The following is a 17,751-nucleotide window of genomic DNA, read 5'->3' as shown; positions in this document are numbered from 1 at the left end:
GTATGGTGCGTGTAATTTGAGTTCCCCATCCCCCATGGTCCTTTCAATTACCAGAATTTGCTTTCTGCTACTGCTGGCAGAATATCAACAGAAGCCCAGCTGACTCTGTGTGGACCAATTTGGAGGGGATTAAACTAGCTAGCAACTAATAAAGGAGATGTTGCGGTATGCATATAGAGACTTTAAGATGCTGATAGACTCAGTAGTGAGCAGCTTGTGTAAAATGAAGAAGGGGGGGGGGAGGAGGAGCATGGTAGGGAAACGGGGAGAAAGGATGGGAGCTAATGAGGAAGGGGAAAAGCACTGTATGGAAAGAAGGAGGAAGGGGATAATGGATGGACAGATGGAAAGACAGAGAGTGGCTAGTGTTCTAACTAAGCTGATCACCAAACCCAGTAATTTTGCCTGATGATATGATAAGCACTTTACACAATCCTTTTTACGCCATCATCAATACATTTAGGGAGCAATGATTCCGGACGTAACTGATGAAAATCAGATTGTTTCCCTGACTCTTAATACAGGTGTTAGGCAGGTAATCAGTAACTTGCAACTGATTGCAGTTTTAAAATTCCGGTCGACTAGTTTTTCATTATTTCTTGCAGTACTGCTTCAATACCTGTCAACAAAGTTCCAGAGGACTAATGAATGAGGCTGTAACACAGCATTCACTGAGACGCTGAGGGTTTTTTGGGAGTGCTGGTCAGTGTTCGTGCCTCTATTCTTGTTTTAATCACACTGCATAGAGAAAACATGGTGTTTTCAGCTGGAGTCTAGAAGATCACCGTCAGTCTAATCTGACATTATGTTTTTGCAGTTTATTAAGCTCCTGATTCATATGAAAAGGTTTCAGAGGAAAGAATCAGGAGAAGAGCTCGGTATACTTCAGTTTGAAGGTCACCCACTGTATAGTGTATTCAGTAAAAGTGTGTTGAATGAAGGTGCTCAGATGCTCCACAGAAAGTGTCCTTTGTGTTTTGAAACTTCATTTTCGTGTTTTTTTGTGATAATGGTCAATCATTTTTGACAGAACATACAGTATATGTATTCTATATATACAGTATGCATCTATTTTATTGATCTTATTGATCTTTTGTCTATTAACTTATTGGCCCGGGGAGCTCCTAAGTAGCACTGATGTCCTTTTGAATTTGATTATATGTGCTTTGTTAGTCTGGTAGTGTTGCATAGTGTTAGCATATCTTTGTTGCTGGACAGAAAAAAAGACAAACATTTCTGTCTTAAGCTTAGTTGCAATGCAGCTTTTGTCTTTTAGTTGTTTTTTGGGCCTAAGATCCAAAAGTAGCTGTAGGTTTGTAGTAGAAACCAATTAAGTCAGTCTGAGGAAGTTCAGCTCCGGGACTGAGACGAGCCCAAGTCCCAATAAGCTGAAGACCAAGCTGACAGAAAGCAAACAAACAAAACAGTGTTCCGTTCAATATTTTTCATGCTGTTTTCTTACTGCAGTTCATAGTGAGAATCAACAAGAATACATCTTCAATCACTCAATACACTGCTTTAGGTTTAGAAAAGTTGGAATGTGATTGGATCATGAAAGTTAAGGACCGTCTCAAAAGTGCAGGCGAATGGACCAGGGGAGCTTTTTAAAGTTTTTGTAAATAACACAGACACATCAAGCTCACTTCTTCTCCTACTGCTTTCACAACCTTCCTTTTTAACAAAAGAAAATGATGCAGTAGGTCTTCATGAGCTATTATGGCCTGTTTTTTGTCAATAGCTTTACCATATACACATTCATCTAGGCTTCATCCTATTATATACAGATATTATTGTGACATAAACAGATAGAGATAGTAGCTTTGAGTTAAACCCCCACATTCAGTCTCATTATGTCATGTGATGTCATGATTTTTCCCGGTGAGCTCACCAGAAAAGAAAATCTGTTTCTGCAAAATTTTGATAGATAATTGTAAAACGCTGACACACAAACACTGACTTATGATTTATTATAACAAAACGGTTTAAGAAAGGTGTTCCTCACACTACATAGCAGGTGGGATACGTGAGATGGGGTAATATGACTTTCAGCAGAGCGTGCTGCTGACAGGCTGTTGTTTTCTTAATTATCAGCCGGTAAAGATGTTAACAGAGGTATTGATGGGCCTTAATTGACCATATGGCTCTTTGTTTGTCTAGCTGGATATTGGCCAAAGAATGCACTGATAAGACAGTCGCACACACACACACACACATACACACGCATGTAACATGTACTGCACAGACAAAATGAACGCACACAGCCAGCACAGCATATAATTTGTCAGGGTTCCAGTTTCCAGCCGCAGCCCATCAGTGTGTGTCTCCTGACATTATCGCCATTACACTGTGCACCGACTCTGCTGCTTTGTAATTCAGCCATGCTTGTGTGTGTAGATGTATTTGTGTGTGTGTGTGTGTTTCTGTAGGGGGGGTTGGGGTATCCTACCACCTGCTTGTTCAAAAACACACATTCAGCCTATAGACGCTGTTAGTCTGAGAAAAAGCCGATTATATGTTTCTCCTTTTTTTTTTTTTTTTTGTTCTTTTTCTTTTAATCAGATGCCCCGCCATGCCCCTTTCATTTCTTCTCAGATGATTAATCCAGTCACACTTTTTTTTAATAGCAGAATACATCAAAACATCCTTAATCATTCTTCTTTCCTGGGATTTCACATCTCAAAGCAAAAAGTGAGGCGAGCTCTGTGGGTGGAGCCCAGGTTTCCTAATCGTCTCTGCGGGTTTTGAGAAGGCCTCATAAAATATTGACAGCTCCATGTAGGAGTTCGCTCCAGTACACCGGTTAACCTTTTCCCTGCTTTAATCATGTAGTTTCTCTCCTTTTTTTTTTTTGAGGTTTGTCAACAAGCTGCTTTTAAAACTCTCAGCCAGCTCCCCAAAAAAACCCACTATTGAATTAAAGACGCAGATCAGTTGAAGTTGCTTAATTTCATACAAACAGATTGCAGCAAGCTTGTAAAGAGATGCTGAGTACTGATACGTCGGGCCAAGAGTGTCTCTGTTTGCCTTCACTGAGTGGGAAGACTTGGATGGATTTTGTGTTCCATCCAAACTTGTCAAATCTCTGTCAGAATATTTATAGTCAAATTATCTCCTCACACTGCCAGATAATGTCACTGGTTTTCAGCATTTTTTTAATTATGTTTTGTTTTTGTTTGAATAAATACATCAGAGCATGAGTCTTGTTTTATTATTCTGTTTGTCAGTTGATGACATCTTGAAAGTCATATTGGCATTTCACAAGTGATTTTTTTTTTCAAAACAAACTTGGCAAAATAAGTTGTGTATATATATCTTTTTTTTTTTTTTTTTTTTTTTTTTGCAGATTATGATTTCACTGCAAGCTGGAAATATACTAGCCACAAGACTTTTAGTGCCAAAGAGGGACTGTGGCACTAAAAGTCTTTTTAGTGCCACAGTTTTATTACTATACCTCCACTGCAGCTCGACAGGGAAACACTGTCCACGGAAACACAAAGAGGGAATTTGATGCTAAAAAGACTGCTGAAGCCTCATATGAGCTTCATGTCAACTTTTAAATGACTGTGAGGACTCACTGTGGATTTTGGCCTCCATCACTTACATTGAAAGCTCATTTGAAGGTGATCTTTTAATAGCCAGTATGAACAGGAGGAATGATTATCGCAAGGAAACCCTCTTTCACTGTTCATATGGACACCTGACTTGCTTTAAGACAGATTTGAAAAGTTGTAAACCTTTGCTTTAAGTTGAACAGTTACTTAATGTAACTCTGGAGTCTGCTAACACTGACAACCAGAGATTAACCTTGACAGCTGTCTCATATAAATAGATGCAGCGTGGGTTGAACACATATTTAGCAGACCTGTGTCATATATGCTCCTCCTGTATGGAAGGGGTACGCTGTATAAGGTGCACAAAGGAAAAATTAACAACATATTTATCAAAATTTAGCAGTGTCCAAGATCGAGAAATTTAGATGTACTTTTGATAGAGAGTGTTAGTTGCCAATGCACTCAGGCACTCACACATCAGAAAAAACAGTCCTTCAGGAACAGACAACCCTTTTCCCAAAATAGGCATAAACTCTGCCGATAATCTGTACCAAGAAAAAATGGAAAACACCACAAGCTAAGGCTGGTATGTGAAGCGCTGCCAACTAATATAAATATAAAGCATGCAGAGAGCATGTGCTTACAGTCTCAAACACCAGCAATTAACCCCATTCCCTGGAAAGAGCAGAAACACCGCAGCGGCAATAAACACTGATGTAACAGTATTATCTGCCCTTTCCCCAACAACAAAACTTCAACAGAAAGTAAGACATCACATACTTTATCTGCTTAATGCAAAAGACATGCTGGCAATATGCACACTCAAAAATAAGAGATTCAAGCTGGTGAATGTGAGCTTCGTTTATCAGGATTATTACCAACAAGATTGCAGTTTTTGTTTGTTTTGTATACTTGTAAACCTTTATAGCTCTGCCTTTATATGCATGGATGTGAGGATGAACTTTGCTGTGCTTTTTTCTGGCCTTTAGGGCAAACATTTACATTTCTGATGTAATAAAAAGAAATCTAAAAATAAAAAAAACAACAGACTGTGAATAAAAGAGCCGCATATATATATATATATATATATATATATATATATATATATATATATATATGTATGTATGTATGTATGTATGTATGTATATATATATATATATATATGTGTATATATATATATATATATATATATATATATATATATATATATATATATATATATATATATATATATATATATATACACATACATACATACAGGAGCAGCTGGTAAACTCTTGTCCTTTTCAACAACCTGGCATCCACCTCGTTTGCTATTCACACCCCCAAAACCTGAGCCCACATCAAAATGTAGATCTGGCTCCTCTCTCTGTCTCTGCCATTCTCTTCCTCTCTCTTTTGTCTCTTCCTCTATATTCATCCGTCTCTCCCTCTGTTACTCTCTCTTAACCTCCCTGTTTGTCTCTCTTCGACTGTCATCCCATTCCTGTAGCATCAATCCTCCTCTGCCAGCGTTTGTCCAGCTCCCTCTCTCTCTTTCTCTTCTCTCTGTCACTCTCAGTTTTCCCTCTTCCTCCCTCCTTCCTTCCCATAAGCCTCGGTGTGCGGTGAGCCAGAATTACAGAGAGGGGGAGGGGGGGGGGTAGAGCAGGTGTACAGCTGGCCGGCTATTGCTGCTGACTCGCATAAATGCTGAGAGGTGAGTAGTGAGCTGCTGGGGTTGAGGAATACAGCCGGCCTCTAATGCTGATGGACCTCCACCTGCTCTGTTTGCCAAGGGCCCGGCCAGGTGCTCAGCAGCATATGCACACACACGCACACACACACACACACACACACACACACACACACACACACACACACACACACACACACACACACACAAAGACAGAAACACAAGTCTGCACATCCACAGCTTCAAACGGACATGAAACACATATGTGTGTCAGATCCAATAAGCATTCCCAGTCACGGTAATTGCAGTACACAGATAGTGAGCTGATGAATTCTGCTGCAGGTTCATGTTCTCCGCTGCAGAGAAAAATGAAGGTTGTAATTTCGTCTGACTCAGAAAGGAGAAAAGCGAGGGGCAGCAACCTCCCGACATAATTCTCTGCCTACTGAAATGAAGCATGAATTACTTAAATGAGTTAGGAGGTCAAACCGCTTTCAGCTCAGCCCTCAGCTCGGTCACTTGGTGGCCGGGAGGGAAGTTTAAAGTGCGAGTTGCCGCTTTTTTTTTTTTTAAACTCCCTTTTTTTTCCTTGTTCAATATTCTCCTGTCTTTTGTCTGTGAGATCTGCCAATACGTCTGTTTGCACTCGTTTTCTCCCGCCCTCGTCTTTCCGTCACCGCTCCCCAGCTTTCCCAGTGTTTCTCATTTCCCACCTTTCCCTCTTCCTTTCTCCCTTTTTGTGTAAACACGGTGCTACAACCCACTCGATGCATGCTAAGCTCGGTGAAGGCGATAGAAAAAAAATCCAATAAACATAAGCCCCGACTCCCCCCTGACTCCGCAGTCGTCTCTGAGATGTTGTTTAAGCACGACATGTGGGGTCGATTTTTGGCCCTCACACCCCTCTTCCCCTCCCTCCCGATGGATGGAGATGTTCGTGCCTTTTATACCTTACCTCCCGCTCCTCCCCAAGTTGAGAGAGAGAGAAGGGTAAATACGCAAAGGGTGTGTGAATAATGCAAGGCGAACATTAAATGTCAGGTCTAAAAATTCACAATTTCCCCCCATTGTCTCGCTGACATTCGCAGCATGTTTTATGCATCTCATAATTAGCGGGGGGTGGGGGGGGGGGGTCTCAGGAGAGGAGCGCGGGAGAAGGAGGTCTGGCAGTTATGGGTATATTTCTTATTTCTGCGAGAGGTAGCGCTTTAAGAAGTTGCAGAACTTCATTTGAAAGGCAAATCTCGCAGCTCCTTGGAGCGGGAAACCATTGCAATTCCTGCAATGGTTCTGAACAACATGTATAAGCTGCCCCATATATATATATATATACATAGAGAGAGAGGGGAAAGAAATAGCTACTACTGGGAACAGAATGCATCAAATTTACAGTTTCACATTGTAGTTTATTTGCAAAGCAGGCAAAGAAGTTAAACTGTTGGGATTTAACTGCTGCTGCGTTTTACAAAGATGAGCAGGAGAAGGAAGAGATAGCAGAAAGAGAGCGACTAAGAGTAAAACGCATGAGAGAAAAAGACTTAAAGAAAGAAGAGCAGAGAGAAGGCCAGTGAAAGAAGATGGAAAGAAAGAAAGGACAGTTGAAAGAAGTGAAGGTATTGTGCTGTACTATATATGGCACATACTCACCGTCATCCCTCCGAACATTTCTCCTTTTCATTTTCCACTTCTATAGATTCTTTCCTCAGTGCTTTCCTCTCTCCTTGTCTCCCCTCCCTCATCCTCACGGCTTCACTGTTCCATCCTTTCTTTTCCCTCTCATCAGTCATCTCAAATCCATTTTTTTTTGTCTTTGTTCTGTAAAAATGATCCTAGATGCTATTTTGTTTTGTTAGCTTATCTTACATAATTATGAAACAATGTATGTTGTGCTCTAATATAATCAGAGGACACAGATATACTGTATATTGTGAGACAGTTTTTGTCATTTTCCTGCTTGTCAGTGAAGACAGTACAGTGAGTTTTTACTGGGTGCTACTGGACGTTATGGGTGATTTCTACAAAATAAAGTTTCTTCTCAGAGACACTTCCAGCTATATTATGTCATTGGACTGACTTGTGGTTGCAGTGCTCTCATAGGAGTTGACTGAACAAGGCAAGCTATTGTAATTGCTTTCTCTTCCCTGTACCTATTTTAAAAGTGTTTCCTACATTTCAAGACTTTTCCTTGGTGTATTTTTTACACGTATCAAACAGACACCCTAGCCTGGCATACAGTCTTATTTTATATATATATATGTGTGTATATATATAACAAAAGGAAGGCAGCATATTTTTAATTTGCACCTGCATGCAGTACATGAAAACAGCAGCAGCACAGCATCCCATTCATCAAGTTTTCATCTTGCTTTTAGTTGCATAAATACATTCGTTTGACAGATGACTGCTAATTGCTTTTTCAAATTGCAGTAATCTCTGGGTGCAGCGAGCGAAAATTAAGAATGCAGCGCCCTGAGTATTGTTTTTTCATGTCAGAGCCCGCATTTATCCACCTGAAATTAATTCTCTAATTTGTTTGTAAGATAAACAGGGAATACTTAGGATCCCAATCCACTTAAAGCATCTTCTCCACTACTTTACATAACCGTTCTGAAAGGCTGATTTGTCCCAAAGGACTCCACCCAGCACTACTGCAAGTCATTAACAGTGAAATGAACAGCAAGCCTGTACTTTTCTGAAGGGCATCTGACTAAATAAAAGCAACATTTGAAGAAGGAGGAGGAGGAGGAGGAGGAGGAAGAGGAGTTTGGCGTCAGATACCGAGAGTCCACACTCGAGCTGGAGTGTGGTTTGTGCTGATGTGTTTGGTTTGTGCTGCTAACAAGCCTGATATTTATGAAGGCAGGTGATGACATTCTAGTCCAAACACACAAAGGCATCAAGAAACTGGAAGCAGACGCACGTCACTGTGGTGTCACTTTGCACATTCTTCACTCTGCATGTTACAAGTACGCCTCAAAGTTAGTTTGAATTATTTAAGTCTTTTCTATTTTAACCTTTGCCACTTAGCTCCATAACTGTGATCACCTTCATTATGAGCAACTGTGTAATTTTGTCACATTACCGGGACACAATGATGCGTCCTGGTCCCAAAGTCATATGTATGAGTTATACTAGCAATCACTGCAAAGTGCTTTGATGACAGTGAGAATGCTCTTTTGTTAAAGTCATGAACTACTCAGACTTATGGTTCGAGCAAGGTTCAATGTGAAAAGTGCATTTAACTCCTATTGACATTTCACAGAGCCATTATAGCAATATATACAGTATGATGACATGAAAATCCATCTGAAAGCACTTCAGTACCATTACAGAAACAGCTATGGACCTTGCAGTCCTGGGTCAATTTTATTATTTGGTTCTGCATAATTCATAATTCATAGATAAACGGCCAAATGCACTGGCAATAACAGGAAGTGGAGGCTTCATTCTAGACTGATCATTAGAACTAATCAGTTAAACAATGATAATTTGTTTTTGTAGAAAACTGTGTCTGTTTTCTGTTTGCAGGAGAATATTTCTCTGACAGTACAGTAGCAAAAATATTCTATTCTGCAGCACAGCTCAAAAACATGATTCATTCTACTAAAAGGCCCTAAAAGCTGCTTAGTATGGGCGTTGGGTTCCAGGTGATTTTTGGAACAATTTTTGGTTGTTTCACATGCGAGATGTCTGTCAGTGAGTAGGTCTGCTGTTCATAAACAGATGTTTCAGGAGTTCATTCAGTCTCTTGTCCAGGGTTCTTGATGTTTCTTTCATGAAATGCTTCTCACAGCTGTTGCATGCAGTCCAGTCTTCCTCTCCACTGGGTCCTGTCTGTAGGATGTACCAGCAGAGATCTTAAGGTGTTGAATTTTTAGTGGTAGGTGTTGATGCCTTATGAATTGAAGACTTTGGGCGTTGGATATTTCAACATACCAGCCATGTAAGATAGTCTCTGGAGGATGCTTACGGTGGTAGCATGAGTAATAAATGGACCTTGAATTAAGCACTTTTAGTCACTACTGTTTCCAAGGTTGAGAATGAACTTCCATGTTAAAAGGATCAAACATATGTATTTGTGAATACTTGAAGAAAAAGAATCTAAATCACCAGTTTTAATAGTTTATGTTTTTCTGAAATGTATATTTTCTAACTTCAGTCACTTGTCAACTGTAAATTGCATCTAGAAATGAGCAGATTTAAATGTTCTTTATCTTCCAGTTAGAATAAGAAGTATGAAACCATCTTGCAACTGCAGTTTAGTGTACATTATAGGATCAACAGTACCGGCTGTCATTTCGTGTCACCAAGGTGAATATTGTCTAATACCACCACTGAACCAAGAGGTTGGCTGAAATTATTCTGACAACAAGTGATTACACAGAAGATAAAAACGAATTTGCATGTAATTACATGCAGAGTTTGAACAACTGCTGACAGTCCACCTGGTAGATATGAATAAGAAACAATCATTCACCTGCTTTTATGGGTTTTTTTACGTTATTAAAATTGGAATTGCAGTTAAGTGCATTTAGTTTACAATCATTCTACAGTATGGGTATTATCTAAAGGCATTCTGAGAAACTGTGGCAATCATTGACTGAAGCAGGTGAAGCGAACTGAAAGACAGTGAATACAAAAACCAACACTTAATGGCAAAGTAACTACTGGAATCAATTGAACATTATATTTTGATGACAGCACTGAACTAGCCTGCTAGAGGGGCCTCATACACACACATTCCCCCAACCTATTTTACTCAGAGACCCAGAAACAAACCAATGGTGGTGTTTTCCAGTGTAAAACATTATTAGTATTAAGGGGCAAACATTCAGTTTTTGTTATGCTTAAATGATGTAGATTATCCAAAAGATGAGAAGCAGCTGTCTGCTTTGCCTGATATATTTTTTTAAATTTTTTTTATTCTTGAAATCAGGTTTATATGCATGCTGACAGGCAATACAATAAGACCCCATTTACACTTAGCCACTTCTCATGTTTTATGCAGACTGTGTATCTATCAGATATCATACGTGTCACTACACACTAACCAGTCTATAGAAATATCCAAAGGGACTGTCCCCCCGGTGAAAACAGCTGCTTCAGTGACAGAAAACCCAAAAAAACAGCGATTTCTATACATTCAATTATCCAGAAGGTGTAACTTGCTACGCCTACTGCTAGCGTTGATCTGTTCCTGTAGAGCCACTGAGTGATCTGTGTGGGTGAGGGAGCAGCGTGAGTAAGAGCCTGTGAAGACCCTAAAATTTTTTGTCTGACTCATATCTTTCAATGTGTCGGCGTTAGTGTATGCATATACATGAGATTTTTAGTACAGCTGGTTCAAACCTTTTCTTCTTCTGATGTTTTTAAGCAGCTTCAGGTGCATTACCACCACCTTCTGGAGCTTGGAGTAATGCTGACCCTTATTTGCAATCAGATTTGGGATGTGGCTAACAGAGACACATATACTGCATGTGACTACATAAAAGTGTATTAAATTACATTTGGACTGTATCCAGATGTGAGACACTTGTAATGACAAGTGTAAATGAAGCCTACTGTAATGTTTGCATTTCAACGAGAACCCTCGTTTATGACAGAACAAAAGCAATGCCTCTCTGATGTCTTCACTTAATTAACGTTCATGGTTTAACAAGTATAATTATGTGTGTCTTGTTATGTAACATGCAGAAAATAACTTTGATGTACACATTCAGAGCAGACATGAAAATGATCACATTGCTGTTGTTGAGATATTATGCTGCCTTTATAATTCTAGACTGTAAGCACAATATGTGGACAGGAAGTCTGTCAACTATCAAACTATGAACCTCTTATTAGTATTTTTCTTTTTTAAATGTGTCCGTATCTTATTTTCCAGGCCAGCGGGAGGTGACTGTCAGAAGAAATGCCGGTCCCAGGTGCCCTAGTACATCACCACCGGGACCATGGCGACTCCTTGGCCAATGAGAAGAGAGAGGTGCTCCCATGGCTCCGCCTCCCCTACTAGATGGTCAGCGTCCTCCTTGATGCTCCTATGGTTGCCGTGGGTGTTGCTATGGCTGCCGTGGCCCGCCCGAGCTGAACAAGTGGGCGGCGGGGGTCACGGGGGGAAGGCGCTCCACAGTTCCTTGTCGTCCCCATCGTCGTCCTCCTCATCTTCCTCCTCCTCCTCCTCCTCCTCCTCGTCCCCCTCCAGCTCTTCAGCGTGGGGCTTCAGCACAAGGCAGAGCGGAGGACAGCTGGACTGGCTGCTGTCAGAGAAGGGACCTTTCCACAAATGTCCGGAGTACACCGAGTTCAGAGAGAGGTTCCAGCAGGGATTTTCTACCAGATACAAGATTTACAGGTGAGTGTGTTTGTGTGTGTCAGAGAGAAGAAGACGGTAAGAGTTTAGCAGGATTTAGAGGATCAACAGGTGGAAGGAAGAAAACATTGCGGTCTCACTTAAATCTAAGTGTGTGTCAGGCTGGCTGCCCGGGGGCTTCTCAAACATTTTTAGATTGTGATTTAACACAAAGAGACCTCACATCATAGGAGTTCATCTGAAGAGTGCTTCTCCTTTGACAGATTTGTCTCATTTGATTTGTTTTTTTAGAGGCCTGAAGAGATTAAACTATACAGTATTCAGCAAGAAAATAAAAGCATGACAGAAAAGGCAAATAAACAGAATTTTGATTCACCTTGTGACTCTTTATTAAAATGAAGCAATAAAACTTTTTAAAGCTGTACCTACAAACATTTTTAAACAGTTATCGGGTATAGCTGGTGAACATAGTGCAGCATTTAGCAGCTAAAGAGCCAGATAGGAATATGATTAAGAGCCTGTGAGGACACTAATATATATGTATGTTGGATTTACATTTGTCAGATGGTCAAAAACAACTCTGTTGAACTGAATTAAGAGTTAAGAGTTATGGTTTTAATGTCCAAAAATGTGATTAATGCAGCTTTTAATGATAGGAAAACATACTTTCTTAACCATATAACTTTTAACATAACGTAAAAGTTTTCATTCATCTTCTATCAGTTTAACTCTACACATAATTTACTGGGATATGATGAAATCTAATTCCAGTGCCAGCATTGTGGGACAGCAGTATCCTCTATCCTGTTGTAAAAGATGATGGAAAAGAAAGGAATATTTTATATAAAGCGTTTAGTAAAGTCTACCAGCTCTCCTCAAGTCTCTGCTTATACATGTGGGTCAGTTAGTGTTCTCAGTTAGGACGCTCTCTCTTTTTTTCCACTAATACAGTGTGTTTGGACATTTTGTTAGCTATACATTTGGAAATGAGCTGTTTGTGATGGTTTTTGTGTCTTTTATTTTTGTAAATTGGTTGAAAGCTCACTTACTGCTCTTATGCATGTGGTCCTTGCTAATTTAACAAAATAAAATGAGTTCTGAATTGGACTTTTTAAAGAGTGCCTAAACATGGATGAGAGGGAATGGTAAATGTATGATGTCTGGGAGATTAAAGTCAGAGCTTTAAATACTTTCAGTGTAATCTGTGAATAGATAAAAGAGGAGCAGTTGTTAACGTTGAGTGATGAGCGCAGGATCGAATGATGAAACTTGAAATTCGGTCACATTTTCTTTCAGCCACTAGTCTTTTTGCTGATTCTTTCTGTTCTGAGTTACCAGCTCGGCAGGATCAGGCAAACTGTAGTTCAGACCTCAACTACTTGAAAGACATTTTTATGAGCAGTCATTACAACTTGAAATATATATATATCACTCATATATATCACTTATCTCATGCAATGCAATTCAAAGCTGTTACAGGATTATGTCTTGACAGCTCATAACTCTAGAGTCATAAAAAAGACAAAAATCTTTTTATTTTTCAAATTTACTAAAAAGTCAACTTCTGCACAACTGCAACATTTAAAGTGTGGAGTCAAACACAAAGAATATCATCCACAATGAACCTTTTCAGATTAGATACAGTACCACTCAACATGGATTGTGAATCAAAACAGAACATAATTTCAGATTACTGTCATTAGAATCTGTAGAATATGGGAAGTCAGATACGTTGATGTTTTTATAGTTACAGTGAGGTAAAATAGGTGAAGAGAAAGATGTGACATTTGTAGTGATCTCACCTCATACAGTCACTGATATGAACATTAAATTTCTACTGAATATTTGATCTATTTCAACTGTTTATCCTTTCATGTGACAAGACTGTCCTTCCATGAAAAATGAGAATATCAGTTGTTTCAGCAAATACCCCAGAAAATGACATTTGGCTGTGCCTCCAACCAGGCTTAGGTCATCATTTTCTCCACCCGACTGGAAAACATGCTGCCAGTGTCTCAAGCTTTTTTCAAAAGCTTCATTATCTGGTGAGAAATACAGAGGATTACTGAGGACAGATATCCAAATCAGAAAGAACAAGATGCTTAGTGTGGACGTACTGTAACTGTGTGTTCAGACGGAACACAAAGCGAATTTGAGACGTGGAGCAATTACATCCAAAGTAAGAAAAGATGTGATTAGGCGCAAATTCACCCAGGGTGGCACGAATCTGCATGAGTTGAAAATGTTTCAACTTTGGGGCTTTTATGAATCCGCTTCATAAACACTCCCACAGACACTTTCACATGTCTGTTACCAGCTAGCTTATAGCTAACATACTGTACATTGGCTCCAGCGGTAAAACAGGTGATTCTGTCTGGACACCATTAGAGATGGTGATTATGGCTTCAGAGAACTAAAAAGAAAGCAAACCCAGCCATCGTTTAATATTTGTATTTACATTTTTTTTAAACTTACATAATCACACAGAGGCAGAGAATTCCAAATAGTCTGGATAAGAAAACACAATACTCAGAGAAACGTATAGCCGCGGACTGTTGGACTAGTTATTTTCAATCATTCTATGTTATGTAATCTTTAGGTTGGGACTTGTATTCTCTATTCTTTTAGGTCAAACAGTGATCCTGCCAGAGAGGACAGTGTGTGCCAAGACAGGAGTTTCTCTGTGTGTCCAGAGGCTGTTTGCTGTGTGGTCTGTAAATGATGAAGTACAGGACCAGAGTTCATGTCCACCCCTGTCGCCATTATCATTAGTCCAAATTTAATACCATATGTGATATACGCAGTATCCGCTGAGGCTGCGATTCGGATTTCCATTTCCTCAGCTTGGAATATATACAGTATCAGATTTTTTTTTTTTTTTATAATGCTTGTCATTTCCTCCCCTCCTCACTCCATGAGCTCTTTAAAAATAGATGCTCTTAGCTCATAGCCTTGAAAGTTCTCACAGCCGTTTGTACTGTCAGAAATGTAGACTTGCCTGAAAATTATGTTTTAATTATCTATGGCATTTTTTTTTTTTTTTTTTTTTTTTTTGTTCTTTGACCGTTATAGGAGTTGACAGCGACGGTGTTTCATAAGGAACGTTTTCGAAGTGAATCATACAGGCTCTCTCCCCGTTTTCTCTCTCTCTCTCTCTCTCTTACTGGCTGTCTTTTGCTAACTTTTATTCATCCAAGAGAAGTCAGCAGAGCATGGAAAGATAACGGCCCGGTTCACAGTTATACAGTCAGTTATACTCACCGCCGGTGCTTGTCTTTTACGACCGCAGTTCTCTGCTGCTCCTCGGGTCACTCGGGCAGCGGGAGGTTAGAAATGTCTCATTCCAAGGCACTTTAACAGCTCCTTATTGAAAATTGAGCCTTTTAGATGACCGCTCTCTTCTGTGTGGAGCCGGTTCTCTCTCAAACTCGAGGTGTTTTACAAATAAAAACCGACAGCGTTTTCCTGTCTCCCTCCCCTCCTTCTTTGCTTCCTTCCATTTCTTTTCTGCCTGTGTCTGCATCAGCCTGTACAAATGGAAACGACAGCATCACTTAAAGATGAAGGGGAAGCGTAGTGAGAAATGACAGGTGAAGGTTTTGCGACATAAGTTGGACAGATTGTCATAAGACTCAGGATCATTGAGAAGAAGAAAACTCCACTTGATGTCTTTCTCTTTATCCACCAAACTTTTCAGATTTTTGGAGATTTGACTTTTTTTGTGCTCAGTATAGCTAGAAAACTAAATGCATTTTATTCACTAAGCCGGTGCATATACTGTCTCAGTGAATATTAGACATACTATATAATGTTTCATTTATATGGATCATTTGCATTTGTTTCATAGCACCATGGCTGCATTTCCCCTGCTCTAGCATTATAATTCCTTCTGTCTCCAAAGGCAACATGTGAGTCAGTGGGTTCTATGGTCGCCTTGTGTTGCCTTTGCTGGTCTTTTTTTTTCTCTAATGCTCATTTAAGCAGCCGGCAACCCCCCGATGATCAATACCGTGTATGAACCTTTGCGGGCAGACAGCAGAATTACTAAAGTTCATCATGATTTGTTGGCAAACAGTATAATCAAGATGAGGGTGGTGCATTTATAACCCTGAATCATCTTTGTCTTTAGACTGAAATGAAATATTGGCTTTTTTAGTATGTTGTGTTCAACGTAAGATAAGATTAGAGACGTTAAGATGAAGTGTATTGATCCCCGGCATCAAAGTGTGACGGCAACAAGCCAGTACAAGAAACATTGTGTAGATATGTTAAGAACTAGAGTAATATATACATTCAAACATCTACTATACAATAAACAGCATGAAAAAATAAAATACACCAAAATAATATTGACTAATGCAGTCTTTTCATTTTATTGGTGATTATTTATGTTCAGACAATAATAAAAGATAATAACTATAAATAATAACTCTGCACAAAGCATCACTGTGTCTTTACATTCTTGCTTCTCTCACAGCCTTGTTACAAAGGGACTGTATGATGTGATTATTATATAAAAAACAAGACCCCAAGACAGTATATTTTCTTTTGACCCCTTCTTCACCTTGATGCACACCACTCAGTATCACTGAGTCAAATTTATAATTTATAATGCCCATAAACTGACCCCGGCTGTGCCCTACCTGCACTACTGAGATTATTCCTCTAGAAAAATAACAGCATTAGTGTTTGTTCAAACATTTAAATCAACCTATTTCTTTGCTTTCCTCACGAGTGACCTCTTGTTGCTAGGGCCGTAGCTGCCGATGAGGACAGTGATATCCAGTCCTATTGATGTCCTCACTATTTCAGGAAATGTGAGGGTTTCAGCAACCTGTTGCTATGTGTAACTGTCAATTTTAGTGGAAATCAGCTGTGTAAATCATTTTCCAGTGTGATTGAGAGTGACAACATCAACCTCCATTTTTACATTTAGACCTCAGTTCCAGTCATAGACTGTAAAAATTATGGACGTAGCCACCATGACGTTACCTACTGGTTTCTGAAGAGCGGTTTTGAAGCTCAAGGTGGCGGCTCTAGCAGTCACCATCTTGGCAGTGCTTGACTCTGTCTAACTCCTGGTGGAGTTAGACAGAGTCCTGAGGTGGACTGAATGAAGCCTGGTTGCTGAAACAAGCCACCTAGTGGCTACATCCTTAATTATGCATAACTTTACAGCTTAATAAAATTTAAATGAGTGAGTTATAAAACAATTCACCCCATGCACAGCTGTCATAAATGGGGAAATTAGCTATAGAGAGCAAAACTGTTTTTTGCACCAGGCTGTAAACATGTTTGTTTCTGCTGTAAATGTGGGCATTTTAATATGGGGGTCTATGGGGATTGACCTTCTTTTGGAGCCTCAAGTGGCCATCCGAAGAACTGCAGCTCTTGGCACTTCTGCATTGGCTTCATTTTTCAGCCCTGGAGGTTGCTGCTTGGCTCCAGTATGTCAGATCCTGTGGTGGTCAACAAAAGGAAACAGAAGAGCAAATGTAATATGATTATATCCCCTCGCCTTAACTTAACCAAACTTTAACCATTGTGGTTGCAAAACAGACAACTCACATATGAATATTTTTGTAATATGGTTTTTGGAAGGCACTGACAAACTGATGACAGGGGTGTCAAAATAAAAAAACACTCACCTTTGGGGTCCTTTGGAAGGCATTGCCAAAAAAATCTGTTTTGTTTAGGTTTGAGGACTTTTTGGAACAACTCACAGTTGAATGTGAGTCACTCTGGCAGGTGATGCACCCACTGCACTAACTGTCAGAGGTCTTTGTGCACTAAGCCTCTCTGCTCTGGTGACAAAATATACACTTCTGTTCCCTTTAGCAGAGTTTAGTATAAAGTTGTTCTCAGTTGCTAAGTAACCAGTATGGCTGGGATGCTGAATGAATTCACTCATCTCTGAATGAGATTTCGAAAGCAAGAAGAGGCTTCATTTCAAATATGGATGGAGTCATGTGTATGTACTTTGTAAATGCACTTAAATTTCTGAGATTGTTTTGTGTTTCATATAATTGTTGTTGCATCCCCTGTGACCCACAATAACAAAGCACTTGTACATTCCAGCCAATATATCCCACCAAAAATATTACTCAAGAACACAGGCACTCTTCCTCCCAATTTGTATGAATACAATGGCAGTGGCAGTGAAACAAGGCCAGCGGGGGCCTGACAACATGGGCTGCATGGAAGCAGTGCCAAGC

The 17,751-nt window shown here is 39.7% G+C and overlaps 1 protein-coding gene across 3 annotated transcripts in view; it reads left to right on the top strand.

The window, feature by feature from the left end:
* brinp2 (bone morphogenetic protein/retinoic acid inducible neural-specific 2) overlaps nt 1-17,751 on the top strand; it is a 245,159-nt gene that overhangs the window by 94,872 nt on the left and 132,536 nt on the right. For all 3 annotated transcript variants that reach the window (XM_067604962.1, XM_067604960.1, XM_067604961.1), the window contains one exon: nt 11,111-11,578. In XM_067604962.1, coding sequence (XP_067461063.1) covers nt 11,178-11,578 — 401 coding nt within the window. In that variant the 5' untranslated portion in view covers nt 11,111-11,177. The remainder of the gene's footprint in view (nt 1-11,110; nt 11,579-17,751) is intronic.

This window comes from Thunnus thynnus, chromosome 12 (genome assembly GCF_963924715.1).
Source record: "Thunnus thynnus chromosome 12, fThuThy2.1, whole genome shotgun sequence".
Taxonomy (NCBI): domain Eukaryota; kingdom Metazoa; phylum Chordata; class Actinopteri; order Scombriformes; family Scombridae; genus Thunnus; species Thunnus thynnus.
Note: the sequence above shows the minus strand (reverse complement) of the source record. Positions and strands in the feature narration are given on the sequence as shown.